Below are 17,738 nucleotides of genomic sequence, written 5' to 3'. Positions count from 1 at the left end.
GTGGTATAAGGTGAAAGACCCAAATTACTAGAATGGATGCTCTCTGAGTAGTTTTTCATCTTGGAATATTCCTCACTTATGCATGCATGAAATTTAATATGGAGATTGCAAAATGAGATGGTTTTGTCCTTATTATAATGAAGTATCATTAAAACGAGGTCTTGTATACACCAGTCCAAGAGCTCTGTGGAATAGCAGGAATTAGTGAAGCGGTTTACAGTTTTGGAGTAATGCTTACAAAAAAAGATAAAAAGGATTGTATTTGTAGTGATTATTTTAAATAAAATTAAGAAATCTATCTGGAATGCCAAAAACGTTGCCAGCAAACTGTTAATGAGTGCTGATGGCCTTTTGTGTGGAGGGAGATGATTTTTGTTGATCCGACTACAAGATCAGAGATGTATTATGATAGTTGTTTTTACTCAGTAATCCACTCTATTTTTTTTTTTACAAGCTTGTAGAGTATTTGTGGCTACTTGCTGAATATTTGTAGCTGTAAATATGAAATGCAGAATGCTGTCTGGGGCACAGATGCTGATTAAAAAGAAAATCTAGTAATGCTAAAAATGTTGGAAAATCAGTCTTCTAATAAAATGAGTAATCTTAGTGTTCAAGGCTGGCTTTTAAATTTTCAAAATAAAGCTCAGCTTACAAAAGTAACAAGTAAACAAACATTTGCTTATGTGTGTGTTTGTGTGTGTTAAGACTATAAAGTTTTGGATTAAAACTTTTTTCCCATGTGGTCTTTGTCTTAAACTATTGAAATGCCCTTGACTATTTGCTTAAACTACTGAAAGACCTTTAGGGGCCTGACGCTGGAAAAATCAATCCTAAGCTGGGTAGTACAAAGCAGAAGTGCTGTCTGTGTGGTGGAAGGGGGCCCGGCCATAGTGCAGGTGGATCCAGTGCTTCCTGGGGTGCCAGATTTAAATGCATATTGAGCTTGAATGTAAAACATATATAGTACATGCTGAGTAGTTTCAGCACTTCTGAGCAGCAGCAGAATCAGACTGCCTGTACTGAGTCGTGCTGGGATCCCGTCGTTTTAGGCTAACGGCAGGTGAGCATTTCGGGCTTGCTGTGATGCACATACCCTGGTGCAGCTGGAAAGGGAGGAAGGGAGCAGCTGGAAGCGAGCTGCAGCTGCTATCAGAGTAATTTGTTTGGCCTGCAGCGTACTGCGAGTGCTTCTGGGGATGGGGCTGCAGGCTGGTTTAGTTGCATGAAGGTTTAGCATTCCTAAGTTGCAGCATAACAGTGAATTTTGTCTGAAGCCCTGCTTTCCCACTAAACTGCCCCTGTAAATTGCTCAGTCAAAGACTGGGACTCTCATATGCTCTTAACCAGCCTGCCTCTGAGAAATCTGCAGGTGGAACACCAAATAAAACTTAAATGTTTGAGGATATACTGAAAGGGAGGTATTTAATCTCTAAACCTTATTGCTGGGCAAGCAGTTTGGATATATTCTGTATCAGAAGGAACATTAGGAGATAGATTCAGAAATGGATTAAATCGAACGCATAGCTAGAAGATATAAACTTTCTGGGAGAGGAAAAGTAAGAGACTTCTGGCAAAACAAACTGACAAGTATGAATGTTTTGAATCTTTATCTTTTTATGTATAGGGTCAATAAGCCTGAGCACAGTACATTAAAATCTTTCTATATAGTCGTCTACTAAATGTACAGTTATAATGGGTATTGAAGTAAATTCTTTATATTGGGAGATGCCTTTTTCTTTCTCCAGAGAGCAACAGAATAAAATGTTTAAACCCAAATGCTTATCTTCCTACATTTGGGAGAGATTGAGTAAATAGAAGAATTGATAAGCTCTGTTTCTGGAGGTAGAAATTATTTTCTGCAGCCTTCCAGCCTGCAGGGCTTTTTACTCAGTACAAGAATATATGGTGCGTGTTACCAAAGGGTGGGGATAAACCAGAGAGAGAACTAGAATTGGTGTTTTGCTTCCGGTGGTATCCTTAGATGAAGGAGAAAATTGACTCGGGAGTTTGGAAAAGATATTTGAAAGATTGATGCTTGGAGTTTGAGGAGAGGAGCAACCTCATTTGTAAGTCATAAGAAGATCAGGATGATACAAATAATGTGTACTTCTAACACTGCCTTTGTAAAGATAATGGGTTTTAATCCTCCAATTCTTCAGCAAACCTTAATGGTGTTAACTATAGATACTGTTTTCATGATATTGAGATGAAATCTTTTTCCTTTAGAGCTCACTGTTGGAGCTTTCTCATGGCTTATTTTTTCAAAACAGCATTTAGGAGGAGGGGGATTAACTTCATAAAAAAAAAAAAATCAACAGGCTCATCTGCTGCTCCCGCGCTGCCATGGTCTGCAAATGTGCATAGGTGATGTCCTAGCAACTGGGTAACTGTAAATCCTGAATAGGGATCCCTAGCGTCTTTGGGGGGTAAATGGGGTCCTTCTGAGGAAACTGGTATGAATATGAATGGTAAACCCCCTAATGACTTGACAGAAGCCACGAAGGGAGGTTTTTGCGCCTCAGTAACTACTAAAGGCAAGAGCTACTGTTAGTTATTGTTAATAAGCAATATTAACACAATCATTTGAAGAAATCTTCTGACAGAAAAGTACAGCTGCAAAGACACAAGGGATACTAAGTCCCATGAAGGTAAAGCCTATTCATCTCTTTTTCCAGAGTTCATCTTATATAGGGACGTCCTTTTCTTCACAAAGAAAAGAAATAAAGAGGAGAAAAATCCCTTTCTGATAAGCATTTTAGTTACTAAATTCATTAGGTGGGCTTTTTGGTTTTGTTTTTTTTTTTTCCAAGTTTTGGAAGTTTGAAGTACTTCACTGTGATTAAAAACCTGATAAAAACCTTAAAAAGTGAGCCATTCAGCTGGTGCCTGCCCAGCACAAGGGTCTCATCCCCAGCTGTTTTAAGCCAGTGTTGCTTCACCAGTGCTGGTCTGTACTGGCTGCTGCTAGTACTGAAAATGGCTTTTACATCAAACAGGCAAGCTGTGGAGCACTGACTTGCTGGCTTGTGGTCTTGACTGCACGTCCATGAAACAACCTTTATCTCTGAGACCATGAGAAGACGGTATAAACGCTGCCTCTCTAGTTTTTTGGCAGTGACTGAGATGCTTGAGCCAAGGTGAATGTCTCCGTATCACCTTACCCCGGTGATGAAGGGACAAACCAGCCTGCCGAGGTGAACACCAGAGTTGACTACCCAGCCTTGCTGCTTAGCTACTGGGGTTAAGTCCAGCCTTTGTAATACCTACTCAGCCAGCAATTGCAGTTATTAAGAGCAGCATGAGATGTCATTAGGGCATAGTTGGGAGCATCCCTTCCGTTCAGGGGCTGGGGGAGCACGATTCATGCCAAAGCAATCAAAAGATGCTTTTATCTCATTACAAAGTGTGGCAAAACCACTAGATTACCTGCCCTATGTAAATGATATATTTTATTTAAGTTTCCCAGTTCAATTGTTGACTCTCCTGCTGTGAGATGTTTGCTGTTGCTTCCTACAGAGTATAGCAAACTGTAAATCAAGTAGTCAGGTTTTACAGAATTACAAACTCATGAGGAGTTTAATTTGTGCTGAAGGGAGGACCAGCCATTGGCTGGACTGCTTGTGAGTGGAGTCGTTAATAGTTCATCGGTAACTATTAAGCAGCTTGAAAATATTTGTCCTTTGAGAGGAACCTGAGCTCTGCTGCAAGGGGAAAAAAAAGCATGGGGTGGCAGCAGGATAAAAATGTAATTTAAATTGAATGTTCCTGTTAGAGAGTCAGGGTAATTTTTCACCAGAAAATGTAGTAAAGTGTATCTTTGCTATGTCTTTTGAAAACACTTGAGATCGCAGTTTTATTGAACACAAATAAATTAATTTTGATTCATAGAAATTGACCGGTTACAAAGCAATAATATTTTTGGTTGCCCTTTGTTTAAATATAAGGAGGAAGGACTTTAGTCAGGCTTTAAGAAAGGATTTGAATTTAACATTAAAGCACGTGTGAAACTTTTGCTGACTCGCACCAAATACAGCCACTGATGGTTTAAGTCGTATGCAAAGTACTGCATAATTAATTCCATGTTGACAGCCCTGGTGATTTAAGTCAGAAAACAACCAGTAGCCCTGAAAATCTTTCCACAGTCCCCACCAGTGCCATTCTTCAGGTACTTTCTCCCACGTTAGTCATTCTGGTCCACTTAATCTTTGAGTCCTTTGCTGAGATTACCAAAATGGCGAACACGCTGTGAAACGAATTTGACACTGCAGAATGTTGAACAGTAATAAGTTTTGGCTGTCGGTAGTCTGAGACAGTATGTGTTGTAATTCCAGGCTCAAGTTAAAGTGCTCCATTCCCCAGGAGGGAATTTGGCTGAGATAACTGGTTAATTACAGTTTTAAAAGATGACTTACCGAGGAATTGAGAAGGATCTAAAATGTTCTGCTCAATAAGGGGGGGATTTTCCTCTAGTTTTAGATGAGCTGCAGAAAGCTTTGTGCAAATTAAAACATTTTTCTAGTTTTGCTGTTGCAAATGCTGAATTGATTTCACTTGTATCAGTATATCTTATTGTTTAAGCAGAAGATATCCTGTGCTGAGAGAACATATCAACAGTTCAATGCCTCGCTCTTTCAAGAAAGAGGCTACAGACTCAAACAGTGGAAGAAATGTGTGGTTTTATATGTAGTCGATTTGCCTTAAGACTTCTGTTAGGAGAGTCCTGCTGACGTTTAATAAATCTGCTATTGCCTGAGAATTACTTTATCTTGAAGTCAATAGAAGAAACTTGCCCGGAACGAGTCACGAGCGGAGTCCCCCAGGGCTCAGTTTTGGGACCGGTCTTGTTTAATATATTTAGCGATGATCTGGATGAGGGGATTGAGTGCTCCCTCAGCAAGTTTGCAGATGACACCAAGTTGGGCGGGAGTGTTGATCTGCTCGAGAGTAGGAAGGCTCTGCAGAGGGATCTGGACAGGCTGGATGGATGGGACGAGGCCAATTGTATGAGGTTCAACAAGGCCAAGTGCCGGGTCCTGCACTTGGGTCACAACAACCCCATGCAACGCTACAGGCTTGGGGACGAGTGGCTGGAAATCTCCCCCACAGAAAAGGACCTGGGGGTGTTGATCAACAGCCGATCGGCTGAATATGAGCCAGCAGTGTGCCCAGGTGGCCAAGAAGGCCAACGGCATCCTGGCCTGTATCAGAAATGGTGTGGCCAGCAGGAGTAGGGAGGTGATCGTCCCCCTGTACTTGGCGCTGGTGAGGTCACACCTCGAATACTGTGTTCAGTTTTGGACCCCTCACTACAAGAAGGACATTGAGGTGCTGGAGTGTGTCCAGAGAAGGGCGACGAAGCTGGTGAGGGGTCTGGAGCACAAGTCTGATGAGGAGCGGCTGAGGGAACTGGGGTTGTTCAGTCTGGAGAAGAGGAGGCTGAGGGGAGACCTCATCACTCTCTACAATTACCTGAAAGGGGGTTGCAGAGAGGTGGGTGTTGGTCTCTTCTCCCAAGTGACAAGAAATAGGAGAAGAGGAAATGGCCTCAAGTTGTGCCAGGGGAGGTTCAGGCTGGATATTAGGAAAAACTTCTTTACTGAGAGAGTGGTGAAGCACTGGAATAAACTGCCCAGGGAAGGAGTGGAGTCACCATCACTGGAGGTGTTCAAGGAATGTGTGGACGAGGCATTGTGGGACATGGTTTAGTGGGCATGGTGGTGTTGGTTGATGGTTGGACTTGATGATCTTACAGGTCTTTTCCAACCGTAGAGATTCTGTGATTCTGTGAGTTTGATGTTTTGTAGATGCTGTGTGTATGTAAAGTTGCTTGCTGGTCTAATTGCCTTCCGTTCCCCCTACCTCCCCCAATACTTGGAAATAAATAACTGGCAGAACTTACTTAGGCAGGTTCAGTTTACAGACTTCTCTGAGATTTTGCTTTAAACTGTGGAATGTCACGTTGGATTTAACTAACGCATCAAGTAAACCAATAAGTATGATTGCAAAGTTGAATATAAAATATTTGAAGATCAGGGTAGAGGAGGGTGGCAAAAATTAATGCGTGCTGCTTTACTTACATGGATATTACTCAGTGATTAAACCAGATTATTTCTGAGAATAAGAATTCTGGCCTGTCCGGAATTTGCTGCTGATTAGTAGCTTACTAAAAAACATGCTTAGCAAGTTAGCCCATTTCTCAAGTTGTGAATATATAAATATTAAGATAAAAGATTGCAAGATGATAGCATTATGGAAATAGATAAATTCTTAAACTGCTTGCAGAGTAAGCAGAAAACCTTTCTGCATTTCTTTGCGTTTAAATATATTTCTTTTCAATGCTGTGACTTATACTCTGGCTTACTAATTTATTAATTTATTTTTATTACATTTAGGCAGCTCAGGTATTACTGTTAATCTTTTCTTTCAGTGTATTACTATAAAGGAGTTCATAGCATGAAAAATGTATGTTGTGTAGAAACTGCCCAGTGCTATTTACATGTCTTCTCTTTAAAAACAACTGTTTAATGTTTTAGACCATCACTGTAAAAATGATGTTTACTTGGGGCCAGAGCTAAGTTTTTTCATAAGTTATGTATGAGCATACGTGGTGGCTTTTTGCGCCTACAAGTGAGTTTTATGAACTTCCTTTTGTAAATGTGTTATCTAAGTACTGTTTGTTAAAGTTGCCTGCCCCAGACTGTTTCCTGGCAGTTGTTAAAAGCACTTGCTAATGGAATGCTAGATCCTAATTCAGTATGCTTTGCTACCTGCTTCAAAACTGGTCAATTGCCTGGATATCAGAGAGTAGTAAATTCATAAGCAATTTGCTGTACTTTGCTCTGAAAAATTTCCAGTGCATTAGTTATTGCAGTTGTATTAGCTGTATTTCCAGTTCTATTGAACTTCAGTGAGTAAGGAAAGCCTAAAAGGGCTTTTAACACTCTCTGTTGTGCAAGTCAGTGTTGACATTTTCCAAAAACTGAGATTATGCAAGTCCTTTAAGGATATTATATGTGCGTCTTGTGGGGTGTACATTTGCCTTTAAGAAAAACAGCCATCAAAAAATATGAGAGAAAAAAATAATTTCCACATTATTTTTTCAGAAGCTTCATTTGGGGATTCTCTTACTTTTGGAATTACAGTATAAATTATGCCTAGAAGAAGGCAGATGCTACAGTAAATCTACTTGCTAAGTACTAAATCCTTTTATATTTTCAGAAAAAAGCCAAAGGCCAGCTCCTGTTTGAACAGATCATGTATCATCTGGACCTTATAGAAAGTGACTACTTTGGATTAAGGTTCATGGATTCTGCACAAGTGGCAGTGAGTAGCAGTGCTTTTTTTTTTCTTGCCTTTTTTTTTTTTTAAGCAGCAGTATAAAAGTCAAGTCTTAATATTGACAAAAATGCTATAAGAAAGCTGCCTTTCTTGAGTTAAGTTTTGTGCAGAAGCTCTGTGGTGTGTTAGTTTAAGTGACTCCAAGTTTAATTCCACCTTGAGCACTCTAACATATTACAACGCTGTTGTCTCTTCCTTTCTTGCCTTGCATTTGTTCCTGTCACACCTTCTGCTGTCATTAGGCAGGCTGGTCCAGTAGGACCCCAGAGTCTGATGCGCCATGTAGAAATTCTTGATGCTGCTGATGCAGAGAGGAAGGAGCAAAACTGGAATGTGTGCTTGGTCCTTTGTTGTTCCACAGAGCGGAGAAAGTTTTCCCTTACCAATGCCATCAACTTTCTCATCAGCAAAAGTCATCTTGTTAATGTCTGCTTGGGAAATAATCTTGGCAAGAGGGGTATACTTTTGATTTGCTCAAATCGGTTGTGACTCAGACCTGCAACTAGAAATTTTTGGGAGGATATAGGTGTGTTTGTATGCACCAGACAGCTTGAGTAGAGGGTTTTTGCAAGCCTGAGTTTGGTTGTGAAGTTTGTTGTGTGTTTGTAAAAATGTGACTGCTTTTGAAAACAGAAGCAGGGCATTGTTTGTCAGAAGCAACCACAGTTCTTTCACTTGTGGGCTGTGCAGTTTTATATAGAAGTTTCTTACGGCCAAGTACTTAATCCTGCCCACAAGGATAGCTGCAAGTTAAGTGAAGGCGTTAAGACAAGGAGTGGATTTTGGTCTCTGTCCTGCATCCCTGTAACTTAAACCTGTATTCGCTTATTCCAACACCCCCAGGTAGAAAGAGATCTGAGTTTTCATACTATGTATGTCGATCTTTTTTGTTAGATGTATGACCTAATTGTTTCTGTGTTTCAAGTCCACTTCAGAATTATTTAATGATTAGAATGGCAGAGTGGAAGCACAGACAGTTGCGGCTGAGTGTAATACCTGAATTGTTCGAGATCAGCATACAAAATGGAGGCAGCGACATATATACTTCTGTGAGGGTCTATGTCCAGAACGATTTGAAGGTGACATCTTAATTGTTACAGCTTTGTGCAATGGCAAAAAACTCCCCAAGCTTGAATCTTTGAAAGAAGCTGACAGTTTTGGACACAGTGTTATCCACCCCAAAGCACACTTATAACCTGATGGCTTCTTTTCAAAATTATTGTGATTGAGTTTTATGCTTAGCTTGTAATTGTAGAGAACATTCTCTTCGGAGGAAATAATTTGTGTTCAGCATGTGAAGCTAACTTCATGGCTAGCAGGATTAGGTGCTGCTGGGCTGCAGTTCCCAGTAGTGAAAACGGTCTTAAACCTCTTGCAGAACAGAGACATTTAACACTAAGGAGAAAAAGACCATTACACTAATGGAGGGATGTCTTTCAGAACCATGCATACTTCCTACCAAGAGAAATTAGAAAACAGCATACTGTTTTATATTTATAAAAATCATGTTAGCTGTGTTAAGCATGTGCAGTCTAGGATGTTGAGTATGGCTAGTGAATGACTCCATTACATTTATCTTTTTGCTTCATGAAAAAAATAATCTCTATGTTTTAGGTATCCTAACTCAATTTTTGCCATGTGACTTCTGAAGTATTTCCATGTACCTCTAGGATCTCATAAGAGTTCACAGTGGGTTAGTGATAACTGGTGCAACTGTCTGTACGGTAAACTTTTTTCTCTTACTGTTCTGTTAGCAAGTAACGACATTTCATCTTGAAATGGGGAAATAAGAGTTAATCTTTTCTGCTTCAGCAATGGCTCGCGGCTTGCTTTTGTCCAGCAAATTGTTACTTCCAGTCCAGACAGCACCTGATTGAGTATTTGATACTGCACAATCTACCAGGTATAAGCGATTTCAAATTCGGTTTGCCTCCTTTTCTTTACTATGTGTGACTGAAAAGAGGCAGAGTAGAGATAACAATCTGTTTAAACTGGACTTTAGTGATACACTCTGTATAAGGAAGCAGAAAAGATTCCATTTTGCCAGAAGAGCTGAACACAACAGCCAGACATAATTGCTTTAAGAAATGAAGAACTTCTGTGATGGCAGCTGTTCTTGCAAAGAGGAGCTGGCATATTCTAGCAGAAACCCAATCTGCAGCTGGAAACAAAGGCAGAGACTAATCAAGTGACGTCAAAGATGATTCAGGAGACCTGTTACATAAACAGTGTAAGAATCCAGTCCTTTACTGTGGTCAGAATTGTCTGCTGGCTCTGAAGGAGATAATCTTTCTGCTGCCCAGTTGAAATCTAAGTATATTGCCTTACTAGCTAGTTGTACCTGATGATATAAAAACAATGACAAACTAGCAACATGTAATTAAATAAAAAATTGAGAAATTCCCCACTTGTTTTAACTACAAATGGGTTTTCAATAGATTTATTTTGAATGACTGAAGGATAGCTTTTTTTTTTCCTTCCTTTGAGCTGCTGAAGTGGTTAGTAGTTAGGTGTCTGAGTTTATGATGTACTGGGGAGTGGAGGTAACCCAGATAATACAAACTCTTCCTGACATTTGGAATTTTAGGATTCACATACTAGCTTCTTTAAAGAAGGTCTTGAAACAATTAGTAAAGTGGAAGAGTTGTTGTTTTCATGTGATTTCTGTGTTCATTGCTAGTCTGATGGTTAGGAATAGATTCCCCCCCCGCCAAGTAAGAGGCAGGAGACGGCAAAAGGAGTTATTTGCAAGATTGTCCACCATATATCAGGCTTGGTCTGGCAGCCAAGGGAACAGGCTGTTGTTAATTTGAATAACTTCAATTCAGGCTGACGATGAACAGCACAGCATGTCCAGCAACACAAAAGATGAAGGTTTCTGTTAACTTGTTTGGCCGATTTGGCTTTTCCTCTAGCAATGCTGGAGAGATGTTTCCAGTGAGGAGGCATTGAACATTTAACAGGTGGCAAATTTCTAATTCTAACGTACAGTTTGCAAACATCAAATACTTGCTCTTCCTAATGGAATTGTACAACACGTGTTTGTTATTCTGGCAGTTTTATCTAGTGTAGTGCCTAATGCTCAGAATTATTTCTGTAGTATTGCACTAAGTATGCAGCCATTAATTCCATAAAGTATGGGACCAGTTTTAGCCTCACCATCTTACTAAGAAAACATTGTTTACCTTACCTTCTTGAAATGTTGCTGGGTTTGGGGGTTTTTTTTGTGTTCTGTTTCGTTCTTTAATTTCTGAAGCAGCAAACTGTTTTAGTAAGGACTTCCAGTACTCTATGCAGTCTGGTGTTCATACAGCTTTTTGTTTAGCAAACTTTATCTCTGGATTTCAGCAGTAGACTGTGCTGAGCAAACTCTCATCAAAATGTAAACTTTTTGCCAGGTCCACCTGAATTCCATTTTAATCACTTGGAATAAATCTTAAGTTTCCTGACATCTGTGTGTGTCCATGCATGTGTTGGATTTGGGGTGTTTTGTTTTGTTTTGTTGTGGGGTTTTTTTTCCCCTCTCTTTAAAAGCAGTTCTGTTTCCCTTCTTTCACACACACCCTTAGCAATCAGACAGAGCTCCTGTAGGCAGCGGTGGTTAAGAGCCGAGCGGAGTAAAACGCTATCAGTGCCTGTCGCGGGCCCCTCAGTTGCCTTCCCATGGAATGTGGAGGAGATGAGAGAAAACAGAAGGAAGATGAAACAGGCGTGCACAGCCAGTCCTGGAGCCTAGAAATGATGTCTCTTTGCCATTCCTGTATCTAAATCACCTGCAAGCCTCCAAGTGGGTAGTTTGTATATTTTTATGGTGGAGGAAGGCGTAAGTAAATTGTCTCTTACAGCAAGTGAGTTTATGCAATAGGAAGAGAGATTATATGATTTTTCTTAAACAAAAAAAATTGCTCAACTCCATTTCGCTGGTAGTATAAGCAAAGTTGACATAAATATTTGCTTCATTCTTCCTTAAGCTTCCTGCTTTATTTTAAAAATATATTAGATACATTCCGGGTAGCTTTCTGTAGCTACTTTAATAGGTAATGAGAGCATTTTCAGCTGTGTGCACGGCAGCAATAGATGGTTCAGTTGTTCTGATCTGCAGCTAATATATCAATCAGTGCATATCCTGGCTGTATTACAGGCTGACTTTACACACTCTACAGAAGGCAGGGCTGCTCTGAAGACAGGAATGTGTTTGTGCTTGGCATTGCAACCTGAAAATACCGGTTCTTTCTCATACCGCTGTTGCTTTTCTGTCCTCCACGGGGCCCGCTGTGAACTTTATGGTACATAGTTTAACAAAGGAGTGTTGCTAAGTGTATAATTCACCTGTATTAGTTGCAAGGTGACATTTGGGATTGATCAAATGAGGTGATGTTACTTGGGCATTGTGAACCATGCAGGACACAGCGTGCCGGGTAGTTTGCTCTGGCTGTTGAGTCAATGCAATTATGTTGAATAGGGTGTCCTGTTTACTGTTTAACTGAGTCACCTCCTTTGGAGGAGGGAGCTGTTCACTACGCACAGCACTTGGAAGCAGGTCTCTACCACTAGCTGTATGTTAGCTTTCCAGCTTTATCTTTAATTTCTGGTATAAACTCTTCAGCAGTGGGAGTAGATGCAATTATTTTAGGGAGCATAGCATATATGTTTAGATGTTTCTCTCAACCTGCCATCTGTAGCTTATTTTTCACATGGTGTTGTACACAGTATAAGTGAAGCCATTATTTTGGTTTCACGTCTAGTATATAGCTTATAATTAGCATTAGTAGGTGAGGCAGTAAATTCTGTCCTCCCACATGACAGTTGCTAAAGTGTCACCTGTGAATAGATTTTGGAGAATTAGGTAGAACTGACCCTTGTGTTCAGACATAGGCAGCTTTGCTGTTGCTACACTTAAGTCATCTAAAGAAAATGCCTGAAAGCCAACAATATTTATTTTGTCTTTCCCCTTGCACCTCAAGTAAACATCACACGCAACTGAGTGCCAGAGTCTCTAGCTATGATTTATGCCTCTCTGGCACATTGTCACTGGCTGACCTACTATCGTGTGAATTAAGTGTTTTGTTTGTTTGGACAGGATGAAAATTGTAGTAATTAAAGTGGTTTGTCAGTACATTTTTTTTAACGTAGATAATGCTTTCTTGAAGATTGGCTTTAAATAAGGTACTACAGGATGTTTCTGTTGTTCAAAACTGACATTTTGCATTACAGACTTTGAGTGAAAGGATCTTCGATGAGCACTGAGAGAGCTGTGAATTGTGAAAGATTTTAATTAGATTGTTTTAACGAACTACTTGTTATTCCAAGATGGTCTTCGCTAATGAATAGGGGTTTTTTTTCCATTTTTGTTCTTTTTGTGAGATTTCTTTATTGATAATTCAATGAAAGTAATTTATTTTTCAGCATTGGTTGGACAACACAAAAAGCATTAAAAAGCAAGTTAAAAGTAAGTGTCCTTTCCGTTTTATTTTGGGATCTCATCTTGAACATACAGGAGGCACAGAGAGTTGAAATGGGTGGTGGGGAGAAGTGTCCTGTGAGGGGTGGCAAGACCCGGTGACAAAAGCCCAGCATGGTGCTGCTGATTGTTTAATGACCTCTTCCCTCTGTAGCTCATATTGCTTTAGTCTAATGTCCTTAATTAAACGTGTTAGAAGCTCATTAATTATAGTTTAAATGGAGTCAAGGCAGCTGAAGATGTTTTAGTGTTATAGATCATTATTCTGACTATAGGAAAACTTGTCTTGGAGCCTCCACCCTTTGGGGCAGTCCTGAATGCCTGAACCTGTGTTTAGTCCACCAAGTCCTTACCTGCTGCACAAGGGTTTAGTGTGGCCTGGCTGTTTCAGTGGTGCGTGCTTGAGCAAGCTGTAACATCGGCTAATTTTTGTTTAGCAGCTTCCTTGCTCTCCACTGTGGGAAGTCTTCAGGGATTTGTGGTGCTGTGTTAATACAACAGAGATTTTGGAAGCACCGAGAGAGAGAAAATTCCTCCTGTCAGATGCAAGAATCAGCAGAGCGCTGCACATTTTTAAAGAACTGTTAATCCATCCTTTTGCTGAATTAACTCTTTGGTTTTCAGAAAAGATTCTTCCACAGAAGGATCTGATAAATCCCCCTAAAATATGTCTAAACTTCTGTGGAATAAAAGGGCCTGAGTTTTCAGCAGTGGATATTTCCCAGAGCCCTGAGAAGGCATTAGAGACACCAACAGAGTGCCTGGGGGTTTGGTCAACTGCAGAGCCAAGATGCACAGCTTTCTTGGTGACGGATAGAGTCCTTAAATATAGGGATTAACCTAGATTCATGTGCTCTTGGCAGGACAAATCAACTTAATGTGATATGACTGTTGGATTGACTTGTAACATACAAAACCATTTTGTTCGTATATTTGGGTGTCCTTTCATCCTGATGTTTTTCATGCATTTCCCTGTCACAAAGGAATTCCTACCTTAAGACCTTATGGTAGGGCAGAGCCAATTTCAGTCAAGTTTTGGGATGTGATTCTGTGTAATAAAAAAAGTAAGATGTCTCATCCAGTAACTGTTACCACTGTCTTGAATGAATTCTACTTTGCAGTTGGCCCACCGTATTGTTTGCATTTTCGTGTAAAGTTTTACTCATCAGAGCCCAACAATCTACGTGAAGAGCTAACAAGGTAAGAGGGATTTTGTGTGAAAGAGGGGTACCCAAATAAGGCCAGAAAAATGTTTTTGTGGTATTTATTTAAACAGTTGTATGATGTTTTGGAGAATTCCTTGGAGCTGCTTGCTAACTTGGGTTTTTGTAAATGTTTCTAATGTAGCTCTCATGAAATAAATGAGCTCTAATATAAAGAGATCTATATATTTACTGTATTACTTGATGCACCATTTTTCATTAGGCACTCTGGCAACTGATCCAAGTAGCTTATGCACAATGAACAGAGGATTTTACTGAAGAGTTACTGTCGTCTTCTTACGCTGCATTTAGTTTCAACTGTATGCAGTCATCCTGTCTCTTTAGGCAGAAGAGCACTGAATTGCAAGTTAGAGCTTCTCTTTGGCAAAAATAAGTTCAGTTAACGTTTCATTACTTCTGTGGTCTTTGCAGAGCTTATGGAAGGGGAAAATAGTATTTTACTGCCATGTTGAGATGTGAGTTGACAGTACTATATGTGTAGGATTGTAGTATCAGGTGAGCAGCAGTTTCTCTTGATTGAAGCATTTCACAGATCCATTCATAATGCTGCATTTCATGTTGGACTGAGACATACTTGGGGTGCTTTGAAAGCGAATACAACCTACCATCTGTCAGTAGTATAAATCTGTTGCAAAAGGCAACGTTTCTTTGTGTTGTCACCACTGCTGATGATCCGTTTTGGAGGGAAAACAAAGTTGTTATGTTTTCTTGATAGCTGTAGACGTTTCATGCCCTCAGCCATTTGTAAGAATGTGAAGTGCATTTGTTTGTTGTTCAGGTTTGTGTCCGTGTGGATCTTTGATCTGCACTCCAGCCAAATCCCTAGAGTGCTACCAGGAAGATTACAGTAGCATTACCCTTTACAGCCATATGTACCCTGTGCAGCTTCATATTTACATGTGGTGACATAATGTTATAACTGCTGCTCTTTAATGCTTTCCTGCCAGTCTGGGAAGAATGTTTTACCTCCCCATTCATGTTCCTGAATAAACATTTAACTGTCTTTAAAAATAGTGACAATAGACAAAATTTAGACCTACATCTGTATCTACCACTATGAAACATGTTCATCCATTCTGACCGAGTTCTGCGAGTCAGACCTTGCTATACAGGTTGTAGGAGGGCAGACCTGAAACCTGAGGGCTTTTAAACCCTGTCTGTCTGCTTAGCTAATCCCCCAGAACAGGGGAACAGCAAGTCTTTCTTCTGTCTCGAGACAATTTTACGCCTTAAAGCAGTGGGAAGGGGAGCTCTGCTATGGGTTATAGCTGTCACTAGCAGGGGCTTTCCAAGGATTCCACCTTTTCTTTGTGCAGCAGGACACCCAGTTGGAGCCACTTTTCAGCTTCCACAGGTGCAGCTTGCTCATGTTTTCTGCCACCTTCCCATCCGATGCCACCAGTCAGAGGTCATGTAACATAGCCTAAGCATGGGAAGTATGCTTGAATTGTTGGCAAGTGTTATGTGGCTGATAAGCACAGACTGGTCACAACCATTGTATACTGGAGGCCTGTGCTCATTCTTTTGATATCTAGGGTCAGTGCCAAACAAATTTATTCCCCATGTAGGGGCCAGTGTTCAAAAGGCTTTGGATAATAAATGGTTTGGGAAAGTATTTGTGGATTTCCAAGGGACCTGTAGGAAACATGCCTGCATCTGTTTTGTGTCTATTTATGTAAGTACGAGGAGACATAAGCACATGTTGAAACAGAAGCATCATCTTTGGCTGTGTGTGTAAGGCTTCTGTTCATCTGTAGTAGAATTCAAACTGGATACCATCGCGAATGCCAGCGTTTTAATTGATGAGACTACATCTTCTCTTGTTAAAGGAAAGCTGTGTGCCATAACGGAGCAAGAGGGCTACTCTTTGTGGGTGTTGGATCGGAAGAATTGGTGTTGCACACCAAAGGGACAGGAGTTTTGTATTCAATATTTGCCCAATTTCTAAGCAAGAAGAGTACTGAATAAACAAGGCAGTAAAGGAAAGCTGGCTCTGAAGAGTAAACAGGTTGAAAAGGCTGCAGCCTGCGGTTTGTTTTTTGTCACTTTGCAGTCAGCTTTCTGGGTTAGATTTTAACGAAGCAATCCATATTAGAAACTTTTATTTTTGAGAGGCTTTAAAATATTCATTCTCTTATGAGATTGATATGTCTATGAATGATGAAGAAAATGTGGAAAATGCAAGCTGTTCTTTGCCCAAGTAGGATCAGAAGAGAAAAAATGAGACTTACGTAGGCATCCTATTTCTTTTTCCATGCAACACTGTAGTTCAGCTTGTGACAATGTCTAGTTTTGGGTTTACTTCATTTGAAATGTGTGCAAAGCATACAAACCCAACTGATAAAGCCTTGAAAAATCACAATGCAGTTTCTCCAGTCTTGAAAACCCATGTAAAGAGTAGAAAACGTTTTTATATGTCAGGTTCTAACTTCTTCCTGTTGGCTGAGTGACATGTTAGAACTATAAATCAATGACTTTTATTTCTTATTTAATCCTACAGGTATTTATTTGTTCTGCAGCTGAAACTGGATATTCTTAGTGGAAAGTAAGTATTCTGAATAAACAGCCTATTAAACAATTACAGTGTGTTTAGCATAGGATTTATTAAACTTATATTTGGATAATTAATAAGTTTTGCTAAGTAATGTTATTTTTTTTTCTCTAAAATACTGCTTTTCTATGCATGAATAGCAGTAGAGGAATGCATAAATAATGTAGTGCTTATCTCTTGTTAATTTTCTATAAATCTACTAATCCTTTTTTACTTTCTTATCCCAAACATTTGCAGTTTCTCACTGTCAGGTATATGAGTTGTCTGCTAAATAATGTCAGCTAAGGTTTTAACAATGCATTTCTCTTACGGCAGATTGGAATGTCCTTTTGACACAGCCGTCCAGTTGGCAGCCTATAACATGCAAGGTGAGTAGGTACGAGCGGGGAAGGATGAAGTTGCATGAACAGCTTTGTGTAGACTCTTACTACCTCTTGTTATATCCAGAAAATAGGTTCTGCCCAGACATAAGTGATCCAGTGTGAAACACAGCTCTTTTTGATTGTAATTTTGCTGAGTGCGTATATAGAAAATTACTCGATTCTTCAGGAAACAGAACAAGGAGGTTCTGAACATGAACAGCTTTACCCTAAACTTGTTTTCTCAGGTGCTTGTGTGCAAACCTGTCCACTTTCACACAAGATATGAGGTCTGCAGTCTTCCTGAATTGCTTTGATGTAGTAACACAGTTGTGGTTTGTTTTTTTTTTTAATTGGGTAGTTTCTGCCATGTGTTTTCTTTGTTGTACAAATCGGGTACAAAATTATTTTGGTTCTGCACTCAGTTGAAAAGTCCTGTATATAAAACCCACCAGCTTTTTGACTTCAGATTACTTGTAGAAACATGTTAGTGCCCCATGTCTCATGCTTGTACTTGAGCATTTATGGTTGAACTGCATTTGTTGGTATTTCAGATCCTTCTTCAGCCAAAAGAGGTGTCAAGTTGCACCAGGGGAGGTTTAGGCTGGATATTAGGAAAAATATCTTTACTGAGAGAGTGGTGAAGCATTGGAACAGGCTGCCCAGGGAGGTGGTGGAGTCACCATCACTGGAGGTGTTCAAGGAATATGTGGACGTGGCATTGCGGGACATGGTCTAGTGGGCATGGTGGTGTTGGGTTGATGGTTGGACTTGATGGTCTTAAAGGTCTTTTCCAACCTTAATGA

At 40.0% G+C, this 17,738-nt stretch overlaps 1 protein-coding gene across 1 annotated transcript in view; it reads left to right on the top strand.

Moving 5' to 3' along the window:
- Positions 1–17,738, top strand: part of EPB41L5 (erythrocyte membrane protein band 4.1 like 5) — a 55,790-nt gene that overhangs the window by 4,365 nt on the left and 33,687 nt on the right. Inside the window, exons 2-6 of the mRNA XM_059820274.1 lie at positions 7,219–7,323; positions 12,745–12,787; positions 13,921–13,999; positions 16,523–16,567; positions 16,889–16,941. Coding sequence (XP_059676257.1) covers positions 7,219–7,323; positions 12,745–12,787; positions 13,921–13,999; positions 16,523–16,567; positions 16,889–16,941 — 325 coding nt within the window. The remainder of the gene's footprint in view (positions 1–7,218; positions 7,324–12,744; positions 12,788–13,920; positions 14,000–16,522; positions 16,568–16,888; positions 16,942–17,738) is intronic.

This window comes from Gavia stellata, chromosome 8, assembly GCF_030936135.1.
Source record: "Gavia stellata isolate bGavSte3 chromosome 8, bGavSte3.hap2, whole genome shotgun sequence".
Lineage (NCBI taxonomy): Eukaryota > Metazoa > Chordata > Aves > Gaviiformes > Gaviidae > Gavia > Gavia stellata.
Note: the sequence above shows the minus strand (reverse complement) of the source record. Positions and strands in the feature narration are given on the sequence as shown.